At 40.0% G+C, this 18,154-nt stretch overlaps 2 protein-coding genes across 2 annotated transcripts; one reads left to right on the plus strand and one right to left on the minus strand.

The window, feature by feature from the left end:
* Positions 1–5,613: 5,613 nt before the first annotated feature.
* pin1 (peptidylprolyl cis/trans isomerase, NIMA-interacting 1) lies at positions 5,614–14,613 on the minus strand. The gene is made up of 5 exons (XM_084931874.1): positions 14,458–14,613; positions 11,369–11,451; positions 10,462–10,570; positions 10,276–10,386; positions 5,614–6,395 (listed from the first exon to the last, which is right to left on the minus strand). Exons 1-5 carry the CDS (start codon positions 14,513–14,515, stop codon positions 6,286–6,288), a joined length of 471 nt encoding a protein of 156 aa, XP_084788000.1. The 5' UTR covers positions 14,516–14,613; the 3' UTR covers positions 5,614–6,285.
* Positions 14,614–14,702: 89 nt separating this feature from the next.
* ubl5 (ubiquitin like protein 5) lies at positions 14,703–16,860 on the plus strand. The gene is made up of 5 exons (XM_084931875.1): positions 14,703–14,827; positions 15,117–15,180; positions 16,117–16,200; positions 16,286–16,323; positions 16,583–16,860. The coding sequence occupies exons 2-5, from the start codon at positions 15,125–15,127 to the stop codon at positions 16,624–16,626; spliced, it is 222 nt and encodes a 73-aa protein (XP_084788001.1). The 5' UTR covers positions 14,703–14,827; positions 15,117–15,124; the 3' UTR covers positions 16,627–16,860.
* Positions 16,861–18,154: the final 1,294 nt, after the last annotated feature.

Below are 18,154 nucleotides of genomic sequence, written 5' to 3' on the forward strand. Positions count from 1 at the left end.
AAATCCCGCCGAGTTGGAAGGAGGCTATCATCTCGGCTATCCCGAAAGAAGGGAAAGACAAAATGGAGTGTGGCTCATATAGACCCATTTCTGTCCTTAACATAGATTATAGACTGTTTACTTCGATAATGGCCAGGAGAATGGAAGAATTTTTACCCGACCTGATTAGCAATGACCAAACGGGGTTCATAAGACGACGACAGACCCAGGATAATATACGTAGAACTCTTCATGTAATACATCAGATACAGACATCTAAGAGTACAGCCATGCTTATGAGTATTGATGCAGAAAAAGCCTTCGACTCCGTAAATTGGGACTTTCTATACAAAGTCTTGGATAAATTTGGCTTACATAAGGGAATTGTTGATACGGTGAGGGCATTATATACTAACCCCACCGCAAGAATTAAAGTTAATGGTTCTCTCTCAAATAGCTTTGTTCTGCAGAGAGGAAATAAACAAGGCTGTGCTTGGTCCCCGCTTCTGTTTGCTTTGTATTTAGAACCTTTGGCACAATCAATTAGACAAAATAAAGATATTAAGGGGATTACCATTGCGGGACAGGAACACAAGCTTGCTTGTTATGCGGATGACATATTGATATACCTAGATCAGCCCACTAACTCCCTGCCTCCGTTGATGAATCTATGCCAAAAATTTGGGAAACTCTCTGGCTATAAAATTAATATGTCTAAAACTCAAATTCTCAGTTATAACTATAGCCCTCCTGCTCACTTGGTTGTTCAATATCCAATGAGTTGGCAAGCACAATCATTGAAATATTTAGGAGTTGTTATTCCCAAGGATTTAACTAAACTATTTGAGGAGAATTTTGGTTCCCTACAAAGGAGAATAGTGGGTGATATTAGACGATGGAACATGATCCCCTCTCTTTCTCTACACTCACGAGTTGAATCTATTAAAATGAATATTCTGCCAAGATTATTATATTTATTCCAAACACTACCAATATCTATTGATTCAAGCCGTTTCAATGAATGGGATAAAATAATATCGCGGTTTATATGGGGGGGGAAGCGGCCGAGGGTTTGTTTTAAAACTTTACAACTACATAAGAAGGCGGGAGGATGGGGGTTGCCGTCACTAAAAAATTATTTTCGGGCTGCTCAGCTGAAGACTGTGGTCAATTGGTGTGATACAAGCTTTTTTTGGGTTTTTTTTTTGTTTTTTGTTTTTTTTTTTTACTCTTACTCTTTTTTTTTCTCTTTCGTTTTGTTTTGTTTTTCCCTTGTAAATTGTGTTGATTAATGCCTGTAATCACCTTCGTGAAGTAATATTTTAGAAATAAAGAATTAAAAAAAAATAAATAAAGAAACAGGATGAGTTTCACAGCACTGGTTTCTTCTCCTGCTTCAGTGTCAGGCTGTAGATGGGGCTTAAGTTCACAGACAGCTGAATAGAACATGTCCTCAAAACCTTGGGGTGAAAACTGGTGTTGTGCAAAACATCCTGTCTGGTTCCTGTACCAAAGTTACCATCAGAACTTTATTGACCTGTTTCCCTAACATCACTGTGATGATGGTACTGGAGAAAATAGTCTCAGCCTGCTGAAGACCACAGGTGAAAACGTCTGTGTAATTCACAGACATGCCAAATCTGAAAGTGGATGACTGGACCATTTACATGCATTTACATCCCCCTCTATTTATATTTATATTCTAACTCTGTAACATGCAACGATATTCTGCTACTGGAAACTGAATTTCCTGGAGGAACCCATCCGAGGGATTAATAAAGTTCTATAGAATCTAATCTAATCTAATCTAGAGACTTTAATTGCCCCTTGATAGCAATACCTACACATTAAGGATCACTTTCTTTGATTTCTCAAGTGTATTTAACACAATTCAATTCAATTCAATTTTATTTATATAGCGCCAAATCACAACAACAGTTGCCTCAAGGCGCTTTATATTGTGCAGTAGATCGTACAATAATAGATACAGAGAAAAACCCAACAATCATATGACCCCCTATGAGCAAGTAATTCAGCCTGTCAGAGAGAAGCTACAGGAAATGTGTAGGAAAAATGTAAACCCTCCACCTACATCCAAAGGACAAAAACAAAAAATGCAGATTTAGGACATTTTCGGTGGTTTCATGTTTCAGACCTGAAATCCATGTCCATCTTTTATATACAGTCTGATAAAAACAAACCAAATCAGCCTCTAAAATGTTCCGCCTGTATAGAATAGTTTTCGATGGCCAAATTAGTTATAAAAATACTATCTTTGGACCTTACTTTGGATTTTATGCTATGCTAATTAAAAGTAGTAAAGAAGATAACATGTTGTAATGCATACTTAACCCTGGAGAACCCATGGGGTCAAATTTGACCCCATGGTTTCCCTAGTAAACCAATGGGGTCGGCTCTGACCCCATGGGTTCTCCAGGGTTAAATATGTAAAAGGAACAGTTATATTTTGTTATTTTCACTGCAGGAAACAGCTCATGAAAGAGGTCAGGCCTGTTCACAAACAGCTGATTCTGAGAATGGGAAACAAATAAAGGCAACTGGGAGGAATCCAAGGACACTGCGTACGAGAAGTGATAGGAGATGGGGTGAAACAAGGCGAAACAAACAGGGCAAAGATAGCAATGGTAAAAACATCTGCCTTTGGAGAATACAGACTTTAGATTAAATATTTACAAACTGCAGAACCAACAGTAAATATTTGTGGGTACATAAACACACACACACACACACATTTGAAGAGTCAACCCACAGGTAACATTTAAATCTTTCTGGAGTTTGAGTAGAGAATACGATGAGACCTAACATGACAGACAGCAACAAACAAACATTATGTTGCACTGAGGAGAGTAGTAATTGAGACACATCAACAATAAGGTTCCTTACCTTGGTCACTATTCAAGTGGTCATTTTCTCATAGATTTCCATAAAGTCAGGATTCATATTTAATCTAGAGCATCCTCTTTATAGCACGAGGCTGTGACCACTGAAAACCTTTCATCTGCCCTTTACCATCCATTTCATTTTGTACAATCCACTCTTCCAAGTTTGTGTGGTTTATCCATCTGACCAGGTGAATCTTCATGCACAATCTTTTTAATTTATCACCACACCGTGTTTATGTGCTAAAACAGAAATTATTTCCTTCCTCATTATTAAAGCCAATTCTGAAATACAATTTCACTAATAGGGTACAGCAACTGTGGCAGTTTGTCTTGAAAGAACAAGTGTAATCTCCACATTTTGACTTTTTTCTTTAAATTTTGACTTTATTCTCAAAATGATACTTTTTTTTTCTTAAATTGTACCATCAGCAGAATTTATGGTTGGATTAATAAAATCTCTGTGTGGTGCAGAAGTTTGTGCTTCATTTTCAGGGAATGAAATACTAGTGTCATATTAGTTTAATGCTTAGCACTTATTAGCTTCTATGTGTGCCTGTTGCACCGACACAGTTTATGAAGACAGCTTGTTAATCAAGGTAACTAGAATGAGCTTAAAAATGCATCGCATGAATCAAATTAGTGTTTTGTTGGAAATGATTTCTTTTACTCTATTTGTGCATTGTGCAGGGTGTGCAGCAGAATACACACTCATGTACAGACTGGAGTCAGGGTGCCCTGGAAAAGTACTGGAGGCTGTAAATTCTGGTGTGTGTGTGTAGGGAGGAGTTTTCTCTCCATCTCTCCACAGGGAGATGCCCACTGCAGGAGATGTATGATGAGCGAGAGCCAGACCAAATCCCAAATAAGGGAAAAGCCAAGTATAAATCACAGTTACTCCCCAACTTTTTAACCAATCATATTAATATTCTGTTTGTGTGACTCATGATAAAAGTGTTTACTGCTTGGATGCAGTGACCTTTGTCTGTTTGGCTCACTAAACCGAGAAAGAGACACAGCAGCCATCTTAATTTGAACCTTTACCCGCCTAATAAATTTTGAAAACTTATACTTTGACTTTACTCATCTTCTCTCATAATAAAAAGACCCCACAGTTTTCTCTGTGGTTACTTACATATATTCTTTTATAACGTGATCTACAGGAGTTTTTCTCTGCTGGCCTTTAGAAAGAACACAGCAGTCGATAGTATCAATACCAATGCAGGTATTGGTATCGGATCAATAATAGCAACGTACGATCAATACTTTATTTCTATCCTCCAAGTTCAGTCTGTAGCCCACTGAATGAAAACACACTATGAAAACTGTCTGAACCTTTTTGTGTTGACTGTCACATGTTAATAGTCTTTTGCACATTTAAACAACAGAAATGGGTCAATTTCTGACTTTCAGGCATATTTACATGCCAGACCAAAAAGGTGTTTTTTGTCATGTTAACTAATTTAAGTGCAATGTAAAAATCCCAATGAGTTAGGGATCATTAAAATATGTTCAGATATTGCAAAATAATGATGATTAATAAGTCATGACACACTCCATAATCTCCCCAACAAAGCTGCCCTTCTTATGTTAAAAGTATGTGTATATGTGCACATGTGTATTGGCATCAGCAGTCCTGGGACTGTATTTGATATCAGATCAATACCAAAACTTGCTGTATCTCACAGCACTATAATGCATATGGTTTGAGGAACTTCCACACAGCCTTTATAACATTTTCTATAAGAGAAACGTTTTTTGTCCAGATGTGATGGTGTCAAATGGCCTAATCATGATTAGCATGATTATTTATAAAAATGCCTAGTAGTGAAGTTGACACGCATGCTTAAGCAATAATTGACCAATAAAAACTTGTGATTTGTTATTTTCACTGCAGAAAACAGCTTGTGAAAGAGGTCAGGTGTGTTTACAAACAGAGCTGATTCTGAGAATGGGAAACACATAAAAGCATTGGGAGGAATCCAAGACAACTTACGTATGAAAAGTGAAAGGAGATAGTGGTGAAATGTTGAAAACATTTGCCAAGGGAGAACCAGGGCTTTACAGTCAAGATGTCTAGTGACTACAGAACCACCAGTACATGTCTGTGGGTACATTAAAAAGATACATTTAAAGATATGACTAAATTGCAACACTAAGGTTTATGTAGAACAGACTTGGGCACTGAACCAGGTCAAACATATGTGTGGTGTTAACCACTACACCAATCAATGGTTGACACCAAACAGTTTTTCATTTCTATAAATCAACTTGAAAACAAACCTAACATCCCAGAAATGAATGTCTATTATTGTGCTTTATGACAGCCTAAACATGAGTATTTGACAGCAGCTTTTACGGATTTTAATTACATCAGATTTATGCGGTTAATTTTTCCATTTGTCCTTTAATATTTTTCATATGGAACCTTTTTTCCCCTATAGATGTCCTTTGTTGGGATGAGAAGCAAGAAGTAGTTTTTCTTTAATGCGCTGCATTGCTCACATGTTTGAAAGGTCTTTATTTTTATAGGCTATGAAAAAGAAAAGCCTCACATACAAAAACTAAGGATCTATACACACACCTGTTTTGAAGACCCAACACATAACACCAGATCAGAGGTTTAAAACCGATATACAATCTACACTTTAGTCACTTCCTGTCTCTTCCTAAAGAGTTTCTAAACTGGAAACGCTTGAAGGTGGTTAAATCACGGAAATAAAGAAAGGCAGACTTACAAAAGGAGATTTTATTTTTGCCTTAATGACACAACAGTGTTAACAGTTCATCTGAACATTGATGGTTTTAAAAGCTGTGGAGATTATTGTTAAAACCTGCAAGCTTTCAGCGGTGCCATCAAGGCATATCCAAAGGCCAGAAATCATGCGTTTTCAGAGTGGATTGTGGAAAGAAATAATTCCATTTTTTGAATAATGAAAAACACAAAGATTAACTCTAGTAAACTCAGAACAACAGTGCTTTCTCCATCTGCAGGGATGCTGCTAATATTAGAAAGTATTTGAACCTATTTTCCAAAACAGTTAAGGAACTGCTTTGGCACACATACAGTGGAAATGGGAAATCTTATAGGGAAACATACAGTAAGTGGTCCTTTAGAAGTCATGCACATACCAAGTAGACTTTAAATAATCCTCACTCACATGAAAGTTTCCATAGGGCGGTCACTTCAACAGGCACTGTCATCGTTAATAAAAGATCTTAAAGAATAATAGTTTAATGGTGCTTGGAACAAACGGATCCTGCCTCAAATGATGCGATGCAGGCTTTAAGCTTTGTTTACTGGGGTGCTATGTGCCATTAAAATAATCTGCAGGATTGACTGGGTTAGACTTTGTATGTGTGCTTGATGATGGAAGAGGAAAGTACAACGTGCGGAGTCTTCTTGTCAACCAGTGCGTAGGATGATGTGGACTCCAGAGTCAGTAAAAACAGGGCCGCTCATGTCTCCCACTTTGAGAGCAAAGGAGGCGTCTTCAAAAGGCTTCTGCATCTGACCTAAAGCAGAAACACACACTGAGCCATTATCCAACCATCATACAACATGATGCACATCAGAACGTGCATCTATAGTTAATCATTCATTTGTATGACTATTTCATATTAATGACATATTAGCTAATTTACATGATTAACTACATTCATTTCTTTTATTCAGTTCTACAGAGTTTGTGCAGCCAGATAACAGCCTTGTACAGGCTAAGCCTACACTTGAAGCCACTTAGGTGTTCGATGGTGGGGGTGACGCGGTGCCACTCTTATGAATGAAACTTGAGAAAGTCCAATAAATCCAGCTGTGCTTATCTTGCCCATTTAACACCTTTAATGCTTTCAACTGGTTGCATTTGTTGTTCAGCAGTTCTCTTAGTTTCCAGTGTATCACAAACCGTTTGCTCCTTCCGAACAACAACACCCGCTGATAATTACCTGTGCATACCTTAAGTACCTTAACAAACAACAGCTTGCCCACCCCGATGGGGTTTTTATTGTCGCCGGCGACTTTAACAAAGCGTGCCTAAAGACTGTGCTTCCTAAATTTGTCCAGTTTGTGGACTTTGCTACGAGAGGAGAACACACTTTGGACCATGTCTATTCAAACATCAGGCATGCTTTCAGAGCGACACCCCTCCCCCACCTGGCTGGATCTGACCACCTCTGCATGTCCCTCACCCCCACCTACACCCCCCTGCTGAGAAAAACAAAGCCCCAGACAAAGACAATAAAAACTTGGCCTGAAGGAGCCCTTTCTCAACTGCAGGACTGCTTCTCAACAACTGTATGGGATTTATTCTCCAGCCACAACCTCCAGGAGTACACGGACACTGTACTCTCGTACATCAGGAACTGTGTTGACAATGTCACCGTCAACAAAAGGGTCAGGGTGTTTCCAAATCAAAAACCCTGGATGAATAGCGAAGTACAATCCCTCCTAAAAAGCCGCAACACTGCCTTCAAGTCAGGGGACAGGGCTGCGTATAGGGCGGCCAGGGCAGACCTGAGTAGAGGCATCAGGAAAGCTAAAACAGACTATAGGAGAAGGATTGAAGATCACTTTGCTGACAACGACCCCAGAAAAATGTGGCAGGGGATCAATCACATTACCAACTACAGAAGCAATAACCAGGCGACATCTAGGACTGATGCCTCGCTGGCTGAGGATCTAAACCGTTTCTTCGCCCGCTTTGAGACGACCAGGCCCCCAGCTGCCACACCACTTCCACCCGCCCCCAGCACTGGCACACTAACACTCAGGGAGCATCAAGTGAGGTGTGTTCTAAGGTCAGTGAATCCCAGGAAGGCGGCAGGTCCTGATGGAATACATGGAAAGGTTCTCAGAGCATGTGCTGACGAACTGACCGGAGTCTTCACTAAAATCTTCAACCTTTCCTTGTCATCAAACACCGTCCCGCCCTGCCTCAAAACCTCCACCATCATCCCCATCGCCAAGAAGACAGCTGTGGCCAGCCCAAATGACTACAGGCCTGTTGCACTTACGCCTGTAGTGATGAAGTGCTTTGAGAGACTGGTCTGTCAGCACATCAGGGCCGGTCTGCCTCCCACTCTGGACCCCCACCAATTTGCCTACAGGACAAATCGATCCACCGAGGACGCTATCACCATAGCGCTCCACACTGCGCTGAGTCACCTGGAGCACCGAGGAAGCTATGTGAGAATGCTCTTCCTGGACTTTAGCTCAGCATTCAATCATATCATCCCGGAGATCCTGGTCCAGAAACTGTCTCACCTGGGACTCTCCACCCCCATCTGCCTCTGGATCAAGGACTTCCTGACAAATAGACCACAGTCTGTCAGACTCGGCCCCCACCTGTCCAGCACCATCACACTCAGCACCGGGTCTCCACAAGGATGTGTTTTGAGTCCCCTCCTGTTTACGCTCTACACATCCGACTGCTCCCCTACCCATCTCTCAAACACCATCATAAAGTTCGCGGATGACACCACAGTGGTTGGACTCATCTCAAGGGGGGATGAGTCGGACTACAGAGATGAGGTCAACAGACTGACTGAGTGGTGTTCAGTTAACAACCTCCAACTGAACACCACGAAAACTAAAGAACTTATCTTGGACTTCAGGAAGGGCAGAGCAGACCCGGCCCCACTCTACATCCACAGGAACTGTGTGGAGAGGGTACACTCCATGAGGTTTCTGGGCGTGCACATCTCTGATGACCTCTCCTGGACTGCAAACACCACGGCGGTGGTTAAAAAGGCCCAGCAGCGTCTCCACTTTCTGAGAGTGCTCAGGAGGAACAACCTGGAGGAGAGGCTGCTGGTGACATTTTACAGAGCCACCATAGAGAGCATCCTAACGTACGGCATAACATCATGGTATGCAGGGTGCTCAGCTGCGGACAGGAAAGTACTGCAGAGGGTCATCAACACAGCCCAGAAGATCACTGGCTGCTCTCTGCCCAGCCTGGAGGTCACTGCAAACTCTCGGTACCTCAGCAGAGCTGGCAATATCATCAAGGACTACTCTCACCCCAGCAATCAACTGTTTGAACTATTACCGTCAGACCGACGGTACAGGTCACATAAAACCAGGACAAACAGATTCAGGGATAGCTTCTTTCCCAGAGCTATCACCGTAGTAAATAAGCACAAAAACAATTGAACCTATTCCATACCGTCACTGTCATTATATTATGCTGCTACTCATACTGTCATTATATTAATGCTGCTATCCTATATATATTGTACATACTATTGTTTGAGTAATACGATTGTTTTTTTTTTTGTACTTTTTATATTTTACATTTGTATTTATTATTGAAACTTGCACCAAGGGAGTGGCACTCCAATTTCGTTGTACTCTGTACAATGACAATAAAGGCTATTCTATTCTATTCTATTCTAAGTAAGACACCATAAACATTCAAAAAGTGACCCCTAGTGGCACACATAGGTAACAACACAAAAACAGCTCCTACAAGCCTAACGTACAGTTTCAGGTCAAACAAATACTAATGTCAGCCGATGGCAATCTGAGTAAAAGTAAAGGGCAATTTTTAATGATTGTATTTAGTAACCCTAATAACTGGTTGTGCTTACCTTAACAGCAAGAACTGCAATCAAGCGTTTGTGATAACTGCCAATAATCTTTTTCACTTCGCTGTGGACAAATTTGGGCCAACTCTTCTTTGCAAAATGTTTTAATTCAGCCACATTTGAGGGTTTTCAAGAACCAATGGCCAGAGCAGCTCCACACAAAGCTGATTTCAGAGGTGGACTTGCTGGTGTGTTTCAGATCATCATAATAAATGAGGTCATTTATTGACCTCATTTATTTATAGCCAGTGCTACTCCTAAAGCCTTAAAGCCTCGTGGCTGATGCTCCTATGGTATAAATTTGAAAATCGAGACTTCCTTCTTTATCGCATTCACAAGATTTTTCAGAAAACTTCACCTCTAATATTGACATTTAGGTCGAGGTTAATGAAATCTGAACTTGCCCAAGATTCTTAGGAGATACACCTATAGTGTGAACTTTGCTTTGAGTTATCGCATTCACAAACTTGTGCATTCATGCCACCCATGCGTCAGTGAGAGTGACGACAATACCACATCGGCTTTTTATGGCCGAGGGGTAAAAACTGCAACTTCTGTATTTACTCTGGTTATCTTTGTCTCATATTGAAAATTGATTGATTTTTGAAATGTGTGACAAATACGGAATTAAACTGTGCTCACAAACTGCTGGTTTAACTTGTCACTACTATCAGTTATTCATGCACTGAATGTTTGATCACTTGATGGAGAGCTATGTGCAGGATTTCGTTTTATTCAGAAAGACAGATGAAGGAGATGCTGAATGAGAGACTGCACTGAACAGAGAATGACATCATGCCGTGCATACCTCTACCAAACAGTCCCAAATCTCCACCATTCTTAGCGGAGCTGCAGTCGCTAAACTGAGATGCCAGGGACTCAAACTTCTCCTGTCCAGACTTGATCTGTTCTATGTACTCTGCACAGAAGACAGAAGATATTAAATGCATTCATCAGACTTCGTAAAATCTCCTCTCCGTGCTGCCTTACTTACTCTGAATCAAATCCAAGGCCTCATCTTTAGATCGTGTAATGTTTTGTTCCCTCCAGGAAGATGGACGACGCGACTGATTATGCTTCACCAAGAGATGAGAGCAGCGTACCTGAATTTTAAAACATATATACATATACAAATATATCAGTATTTGTGTGTTAACACTCCAGATGTTGGAGTATCAGAACCACTTTACAATTTGGATGGCAGAATTTCAACTTTACAGCAAGTCATGCAGCCCTACAACTATATTTGACTGGTTCCTCCTTTGACCTTCCACCAGATGTCATGAACATACAAGAACACCAATCAACATTACATAAGTCGCAAGTGTAAAAGAAAAAACTAAACTCCTTAGTCCTAGAATAATAAAATAAATTACTGTTTCAGTCCACCAGGTGGTGCTGTTGATGTTTTTTCCCCCCTATCTGCTTCATAACTAAGTATTGTGATAAGATAAGATACATACTGATCAGCAATGACGATAACCATTAGCTAAGTAAAAGCACCGTTGTCCATCAGTCTTTATTAATAATCATGTGACATATAATACTGTTAATGACTGAATTCCATTTCTCTGCACCGTTCCTCCTATCACTATTTAAATGCATACGTGTCATATTGCAGGCAGCTCCCTGATGTCTTACAGGAACATTTCAAATGTTATCCTGGAGAACGCTATGCCCCGGCCAAATTGATTTTTCACAATACTTGTCAAATCATAAATAATTTGCAGGCATTACCAGTACCCTAGCTGGAATCTGAACATGCCGTGTAAAATGTGTTTCAGTACCTCTTTAGGGAAAGTAGCACTGACTCATCACGTGCATCAAAAAAAAAAAACCAAACAAACAAACAAAAAAAAACAAAACAAAAAAACAGGCAGTTACTAAACATTACACACAACCTTATCTGGCTCGCCACGTCCGTCTCCCACTGGACGTTCCCACTGGCTGGCATTAGTGATGTGGTTGAAGTAGTACACTTTGCCTGTTGAAGTAATGACAGAGAACCAGTAAATTCATTAAGCTTTATTAAGATCTTTTTAAACACATGTAAACACAACACGGACTCTGCAGCTACCCATTCACCCAGTACAGAATACTGTGCTACAGCAACTGGCCTCACTTCACACGAAATATGTCAAACACTTGAGTTTTACACAGGGATGGCCGACGCTGAACCAAGCAAGTTATCCTGGAGTACACCTGAGAGTTAGAGCCATCATTTAAGCTGCTATATGTCCACCTTTCTTCGACAGCTGATCACTGATGATGTGTGTAAGCCACTGTAGTGAACTGCTAAAAAGAAAAAAACAAACAAAAAAAACCAAACTGCTTCCTGCCATGACTGTAAATAAAGGTAATGAGAGAAAAGCATCAGAGATGCTATCAAAAAGCCACAATAACCAAACTGACTAAAAAAAGCTTATTGTGTGAGTTTACAACTATGAGCGAAGCCTTTTATATTAGACATTAAAGGCCATCTGCACAGGAGAAAATAAATATCGCAGGATGTCTTCATAGAAGAACCACCTTTGAATCCTTCACAGCCTTTCAGCAAAAAGATGTAAAAGAAAAAAAATGCTGCTGAGGCCGTACACTTTTAAAAGAAGCACCTTTCTCTAGTTTAGGATTCGATTGTACTTAAACACTGAGTCAACTATTCGGTTTCTTCTGTTTTAAAAGTAATTCTTATTTTAAGACTGTTTTCATGGACCATTGATTCATTTATTAGGCCAATCCCCTTCTAACCAGCCCTGGACCTTCACACCTCATATTTATATAGCAGCAGTTTTGCTTGACATTGTGTCAGCCTGCTTCTCTACAGAAACATATCCACCATATTGGAGTGGACGTGGAAAGGGTCACTGTGACCTTAAAGCTGCAGTCCAACATCATGAAACTTGACTGTTTTTATCTTTGCAAATAAAGACTTCTTTTGCAGTGCTAACATTTTCATGTGTGGTTTCATAAGACCAAGATGGTGAAAGCCCAACTGCCACACTGCAAGTTTCAAAGCTGGTGCCCACAAACCACGGGGTGACATTAAAGTGGCTCTGCCGAGCTTTTATATGCTTTGGGTGCTTTCCATGACTCAAGCATGCCTCCTTTCTTCCTTTGGTCAGGCTCCATCTTCATATAAAGCAATTAGCTTGTTGTCCAGTACTAGTTGGCAACTAGTTGCTGGCACTGTCACTAGGAGACGGCTCTTCCTAGCCATCTCAGAGAGACATGAAGGAGGTACGTGTCGATGGAGGAGCTGCTGTTGCTAAATGAGAACTTTGTGGTTTTATTGTCAGTGTCGAGTGAGTCACGGTGCACAGCTGGGCCACCTGTCCAACTCACAGACTCCCACACAAGCCCTCACTTAAGAACAATTTCAAAGCTTAAAGCAGCTTCTCCTTCACAGTCTGAAAGTCATTCAAGTCTCTAACAGGCCAATTAAAAAAAAAAAAAAAAAAAAAATCTCTCAAGCCATCTTTAGATATGCTAAAAAAATAAATAACAAAATATTAGTATTTTTTATTTTATATCTTCCAAATATTTACCTTTTATTTACTTGCATTATTGTTACTTCCTTACTTATCGTTATTAGTCGTTGATATAACAGGCTACAAGGTAACAAGACAGGCAGTACTGTAACATATCACTGTACTAATTTCAGCAACTGCATTACATCATTTCACTATTTGCATTGAAAAGGTTCTTCAATTATCTCAGCAATGGGCAGATTGAAAGAAAAGAGGAAAAAAAATCAAACCAGCAGTTTTCTTCCTGTGCTGCTGTCAGCTGAGTTCAGATTTTTGGAGGGAGGAGGAAAATGGTGGAGCAGTTTACAACATTTGAGAAGTGGCGATGTTGCCATTTCATTGAATGAAAGGATGAGATCACGAAGCGCAAACTGCATCCAGAGCAGAAACTGCTGCATTATACTGTTAACGCAACATCTTTTTACAAACATCTTCATGGTGAAGAACCCAGAGTCGGTGTATCCTAACCCTTAGTCAGCAGCCAGAGCCCAACAGGTAATAAAGGAAGTGATGAGCCATCAGGCTCAGCCTCCATTTCTACCTGTACATGTTTCAACAGTAGAATCAGTGTGGTGGTTGTTCTGAAGGCTCCTTGAGTTGGTTTTCAACTTTGCCACGTGTTATCACTACAAAAAAAAAAAAAAAAAAAAAAAAATCTTACAGCCTCCATTATGATGGGGGTTTGTGTCACTGTGTGGGATGTAGCCTAAGGCTTATAATGCATCACAACATGCTGTCAGTCATGTTGCGGTGGAGTACCGCAAAGTATAACAAGTAGTTTAACAAATTACTTTCTCCAGGGAGTAATTAGGTAATGCAAAATTAAACAAAAACAAATTAAATAAAAGTGTTTAAGACTTTGAGCAACGATCCCAGCAATGTTCACCTCACAGTAACTGTTTTGTTTTTCTTTCTTTTTTTAGGTAATTTGCTTCTTTGAGGGATGCTAAAACATTTAGGTTAACTGTATATTAAATATTACAGTGTTTCTCCGTGTAACTGTGCTGTATTAGAATTTACTGGTCCTTACAAAACACCACAGCACGAGAGCTATGACGATAACCTGAGTCACGTGAGGAGGGAGGAGAGAGGACGCATAAGTTTAGCATTCTGAAAAGCGTCCTACTGCTGGGACTCGTTCAGTCTGCAGGTGAGGCGCTGGGGCGGGCTGACGTCATGCAGGGCCCTGCCGCAGCCAGGTTGAATGAATCAGCTTTGGCGCGATAATGAAGCTAAGGTGCCTAAAACAAGCTGAGAAAACGCCACAATTAAATAAAGACAATGACAGCAGCGACTAACCCCTCGCTGCTTTTAGACTGCAATGATTAAACACGTCACTCCAACCTCGTTTCAGCACTAATGCACGATGCTGAGGTTGCTAGCTACTGAGCTAAGTTCACTATACACTGCACTTTAGCTCACTATTTAGGACACTTAGCTTCTTTTGGCTCGTGTTTTATCACCTGAACTGCGGCTCATTCTTTTCTCCCATCCGGGCGGTAGGTTCTCCTCGTCTGCCATGTTGCTTTCTGCAGCAGCGTTTTCAAATTTGATTTCAATCTAGAAGCCGTGTGACGAACCAAGCTGCAGCTAGGCAGATTACGACAGTTGGCCTGACGTTTATGGTAAAAGTTGTTTTCAGTATTAGGTCCGCCTTTGGTGGGGGTTTTTGTTCTGTGATAGGTCTAGCGAGATCGCCAATCATCGTAGTCCTCATTTGATTGGTAGGAAGGCGAATTCGCAACTAAACCAGCTTTACGGTAAGCAGGACCGAGAGGTTTCCAGAAAATATCAGCGAAGGAAATAATTGTTTTTTCTGCTGCACGTTTCAAGGTAAGGATGACAGCTTCAGCGTGCGGTTTTTATACGGTATCATAATGTTTCGGATTTTGAACACATAAAGCTGCCCATGAGTGTATTTAAATATAAGTCCCGTTTGTTTAACATTAACGTGGTGTTGTGAGCAACAGCTAACGTTAGCTAAACAAAACAACCTGGCTGATTTCAGTAGATTTCTGTGCCTGTGATTTCCAGCGCGTCTTCTGTAAAACAAACTCACTAGGGTTATCATCTAATACCTTCATTTGTCTAACGTTGTCTCATCTCTTCCTTTTTTCTGCAGACGTAAAGATGATCGAAGTGGTTTGCAACGACCGTCTAGGCAAGAAAGTCCGGGTCAAGTGCAAGTATCCTTTGCTGAAATTCTGAAAATGATGCTGAATATTGTCTCTCAACATACACGTCAAAATAATGTTTTAGGTGCAGACATCTGGGATGTCTTGAGATGAGTTAACATAAGTCAGGACATTTAACAGTACAGCATTCATCTGCATCTGCTTTCAGCGCACCCCTGCTCTGAAATTACTTTTAAGGCGCAAGTAAAGCTCATTTATATTATAGAATGGTGTGGAGAATAGTTTTACAATGAATCTATTAACATGTGAGTTTCTAAAGTATGTTATAAGACTAAAATTCAGTGTCACTGTTTATCTTGGCACTTCTTATGACTTATTTCATTCCGTTAATACAGAATCCCACAATTGCAAGTCTGTGGGTGATTATAATAGTCATATTTGAGATTTCAGCTTGTAAGTGAACTTTATTTAAAACAAAAAGTCAGTATCTTACATTTTGGTCTTTCAGGTTCTTTTACCTTTTAATATATGACGCTATTTATGTTTATTATCATCAAATGATGCTTAAAAATGGTGCTTGCCACCACTTGCCATTACTTGACATCAGATATAATACCACTTGTATGAACGCCACTTGACAATCAGGTAAAAGTCTGATGATTTTCAGTAACTTCTAGGTGTCGCAGCTTGAAGGGATCTTGTTTGGTCAAGTGTTAGATGTGTTTTGCCTATAATGGGTTCGGGAGCAGTCTGTCACGGGGCTACAGAGAGAGTTTGACCAGTTTAGCTAGAACACTTTAGCCATCCTGCGTGTGTTTTGATTGAGGAAAGCAGAGCGTCCAAAGCTGCTGCGCCGTCCATCTGAAGATCAAAAGAAACAAAATGATATTAGCAGACAACGCTCAGATTTTTTTAACCACGCATTTGTTAACACTCTGGATGTTTTCCAAGCTGTTACACTGCCCTTCCTTAACTTTGGTGTTTCAGCTCTGAGGATACCATCGGAGATCTGAAGAAGCTCATAGCTGCCCAGACAGGAACACGGCATGATAAGATCGTGTTAAAGAAATGGTGAGCTGCTCAAATGGGATTTGATGTGCTTGATGACAAATAACTCATCTATTTGGACCTAAATGTTGTCCTTTGTTTTCCACAGGTACACCATATTCAAGGACCACGTGTCTCTGGGTGACTGTATCCTTTAAAGTTTTTTTTTTTCCCTGTAGTTATACTTATGTGGTTTTAGTTACATTACCTTTAATTTAATAATGATAATGACCATAACATTATTACACCCTCACAGAACAACTGCAGTTCTTTTTATTGCACTCACAATGATCTATAACATAAATGTATCCATAAATTGTTTAAATTGGTTAAAAAAAAAAACAATTTTTTTTCTTGATTTAAAGATCAAGATTATTTTTGTTGTACTTAACCAAAAACTCTCCAGATGAAATCCATGATGGGATGAACCTTGAGCTGTACTACCAGTAAGCAAGAGGGGAACTACGAGTCAGATGTACAGATGTAAAGATGTTTCTTGCTACAAACATAAACACACATGCACCGCTGGAATTGAAGGTCCCACACAACATGATGGAGCGAGAGCGACACTCACACAGCAACAATGGAGTTTTAATTTTTCCTCTCAAATTACTTTGTGAAAGAGACGTTGAGGTTTTTTTTGTTTTTTTTGATATTTTGGAAATAAAACTGATATTTACCTGACTGTGAGAGTGAGTGCTGGTCTTTGTTGTCCATTAATTATTTTCTCATACTGGGTGAGACTGGGAAACCTTATGCATCGCTAACTCTTTTCCAAATTACTCTTTGCTTCCAAGCTTGCTGGATGAAGGTAAAGTGTTGGGCAAAAGCATGTAAAAAAAACATGGAGTTAGTTGCTTTTGATGTTGGTGGTAGAAAGTAGAAGGGATTAATTGGTGCCAATGGGACCTAAAAACTTATCAGTGGAACTTGGCAATGATATTTGCCTATGGCTGTGCATCCAACACCATTCATGTGGGGATGTATATGAATAATTTCAGTGGAGGCAAATAGAGACCATCAGGTTTTCTAGGGGCCTTCTGCTCCAACTCCTCCATAAACTTTTAATTAGACGTAGCTTTACCTCTGTACATAAGACCAGTATAGCTAATGAGTTTATCGCATATACGCATTGCAGAAGCTAGATTTACACAAATGCTGTTTTCAACAAAAAAAGTCCTTGGACTAAAAAAAAGGGATACTGGCTGATTAATTAGCTTTGGCAGCAGTTCTCAGACTGTGAGCTGGGGTTAGCAACCAGGGGGAATTTGTATGAAACAAAGTTTAATGATTTCGTTTTAGAAAAGGGGGGGAGCCAGCACTAAAACCCCCTGTACACTATATGTTTAACCTCGATATGTTAAACCATTCTTTACCACATTTCAGAGGAAATTATAAGACCTTTGTGCATCTAACATGTACTTTTATTTTAGAAACCTTTCTGTAGTGTACTGATCAGATAAGACAGCTATAGCACAAAAACCACCTGCTTGTATTCACTGCATCAGCGTGAATTCATAAAAGGTCTATTGTGTAAACTATTTTTGCAGTTCTACATGTCAGGAAGCCCGTGGCATTGATACTTTGACCTTTGTTGCAGCTAAATAAATGCTGCTACTACAGAGAAGTGCCATGGCCTGCAATTCTGTTTTAGATTTTAGATTTAGCATTACAATACAGATGTGGGCACAAAACCAGGCCCATAATCAAACATTTTCCTAGTTTGGTGTGTAAGAACATGTCTGCACTGAACAAAGCCATCCAACGTGTTTGAAGTGGAAGCAGCACTTTTGGCAAAGTGAGAGCGAAGTCCTGCTGCCATGGAGACCTAAATCGCTTACTTATAGACTCTTCTTGGACATGGATAATATTGTCTGTCCCAACAGTTCAGAGCTTTAGCCAACAGTCATTCTAGGTTAATTGACATTTCTGGCAATTGATGTAAACTTTTACTAAAACTGCATCAAAGAAGGAAAAG

The sequence above is a fragment of the Perissodus microlepis genome, chromosome 6 (assembly GCF_051167445.1).
Source record: "Perissodus microlepis isolate ML-2025 ecotype Zambia chromosome 6, ASM5116744v1, whole genome shotgun sequence".
Taxonomy (NCBI): Eukaryota; Metazoa; Chordata; class Actinopteri; order Cichliformes; family Cichlidae; genus Perissodus; species Perissodus microlepis.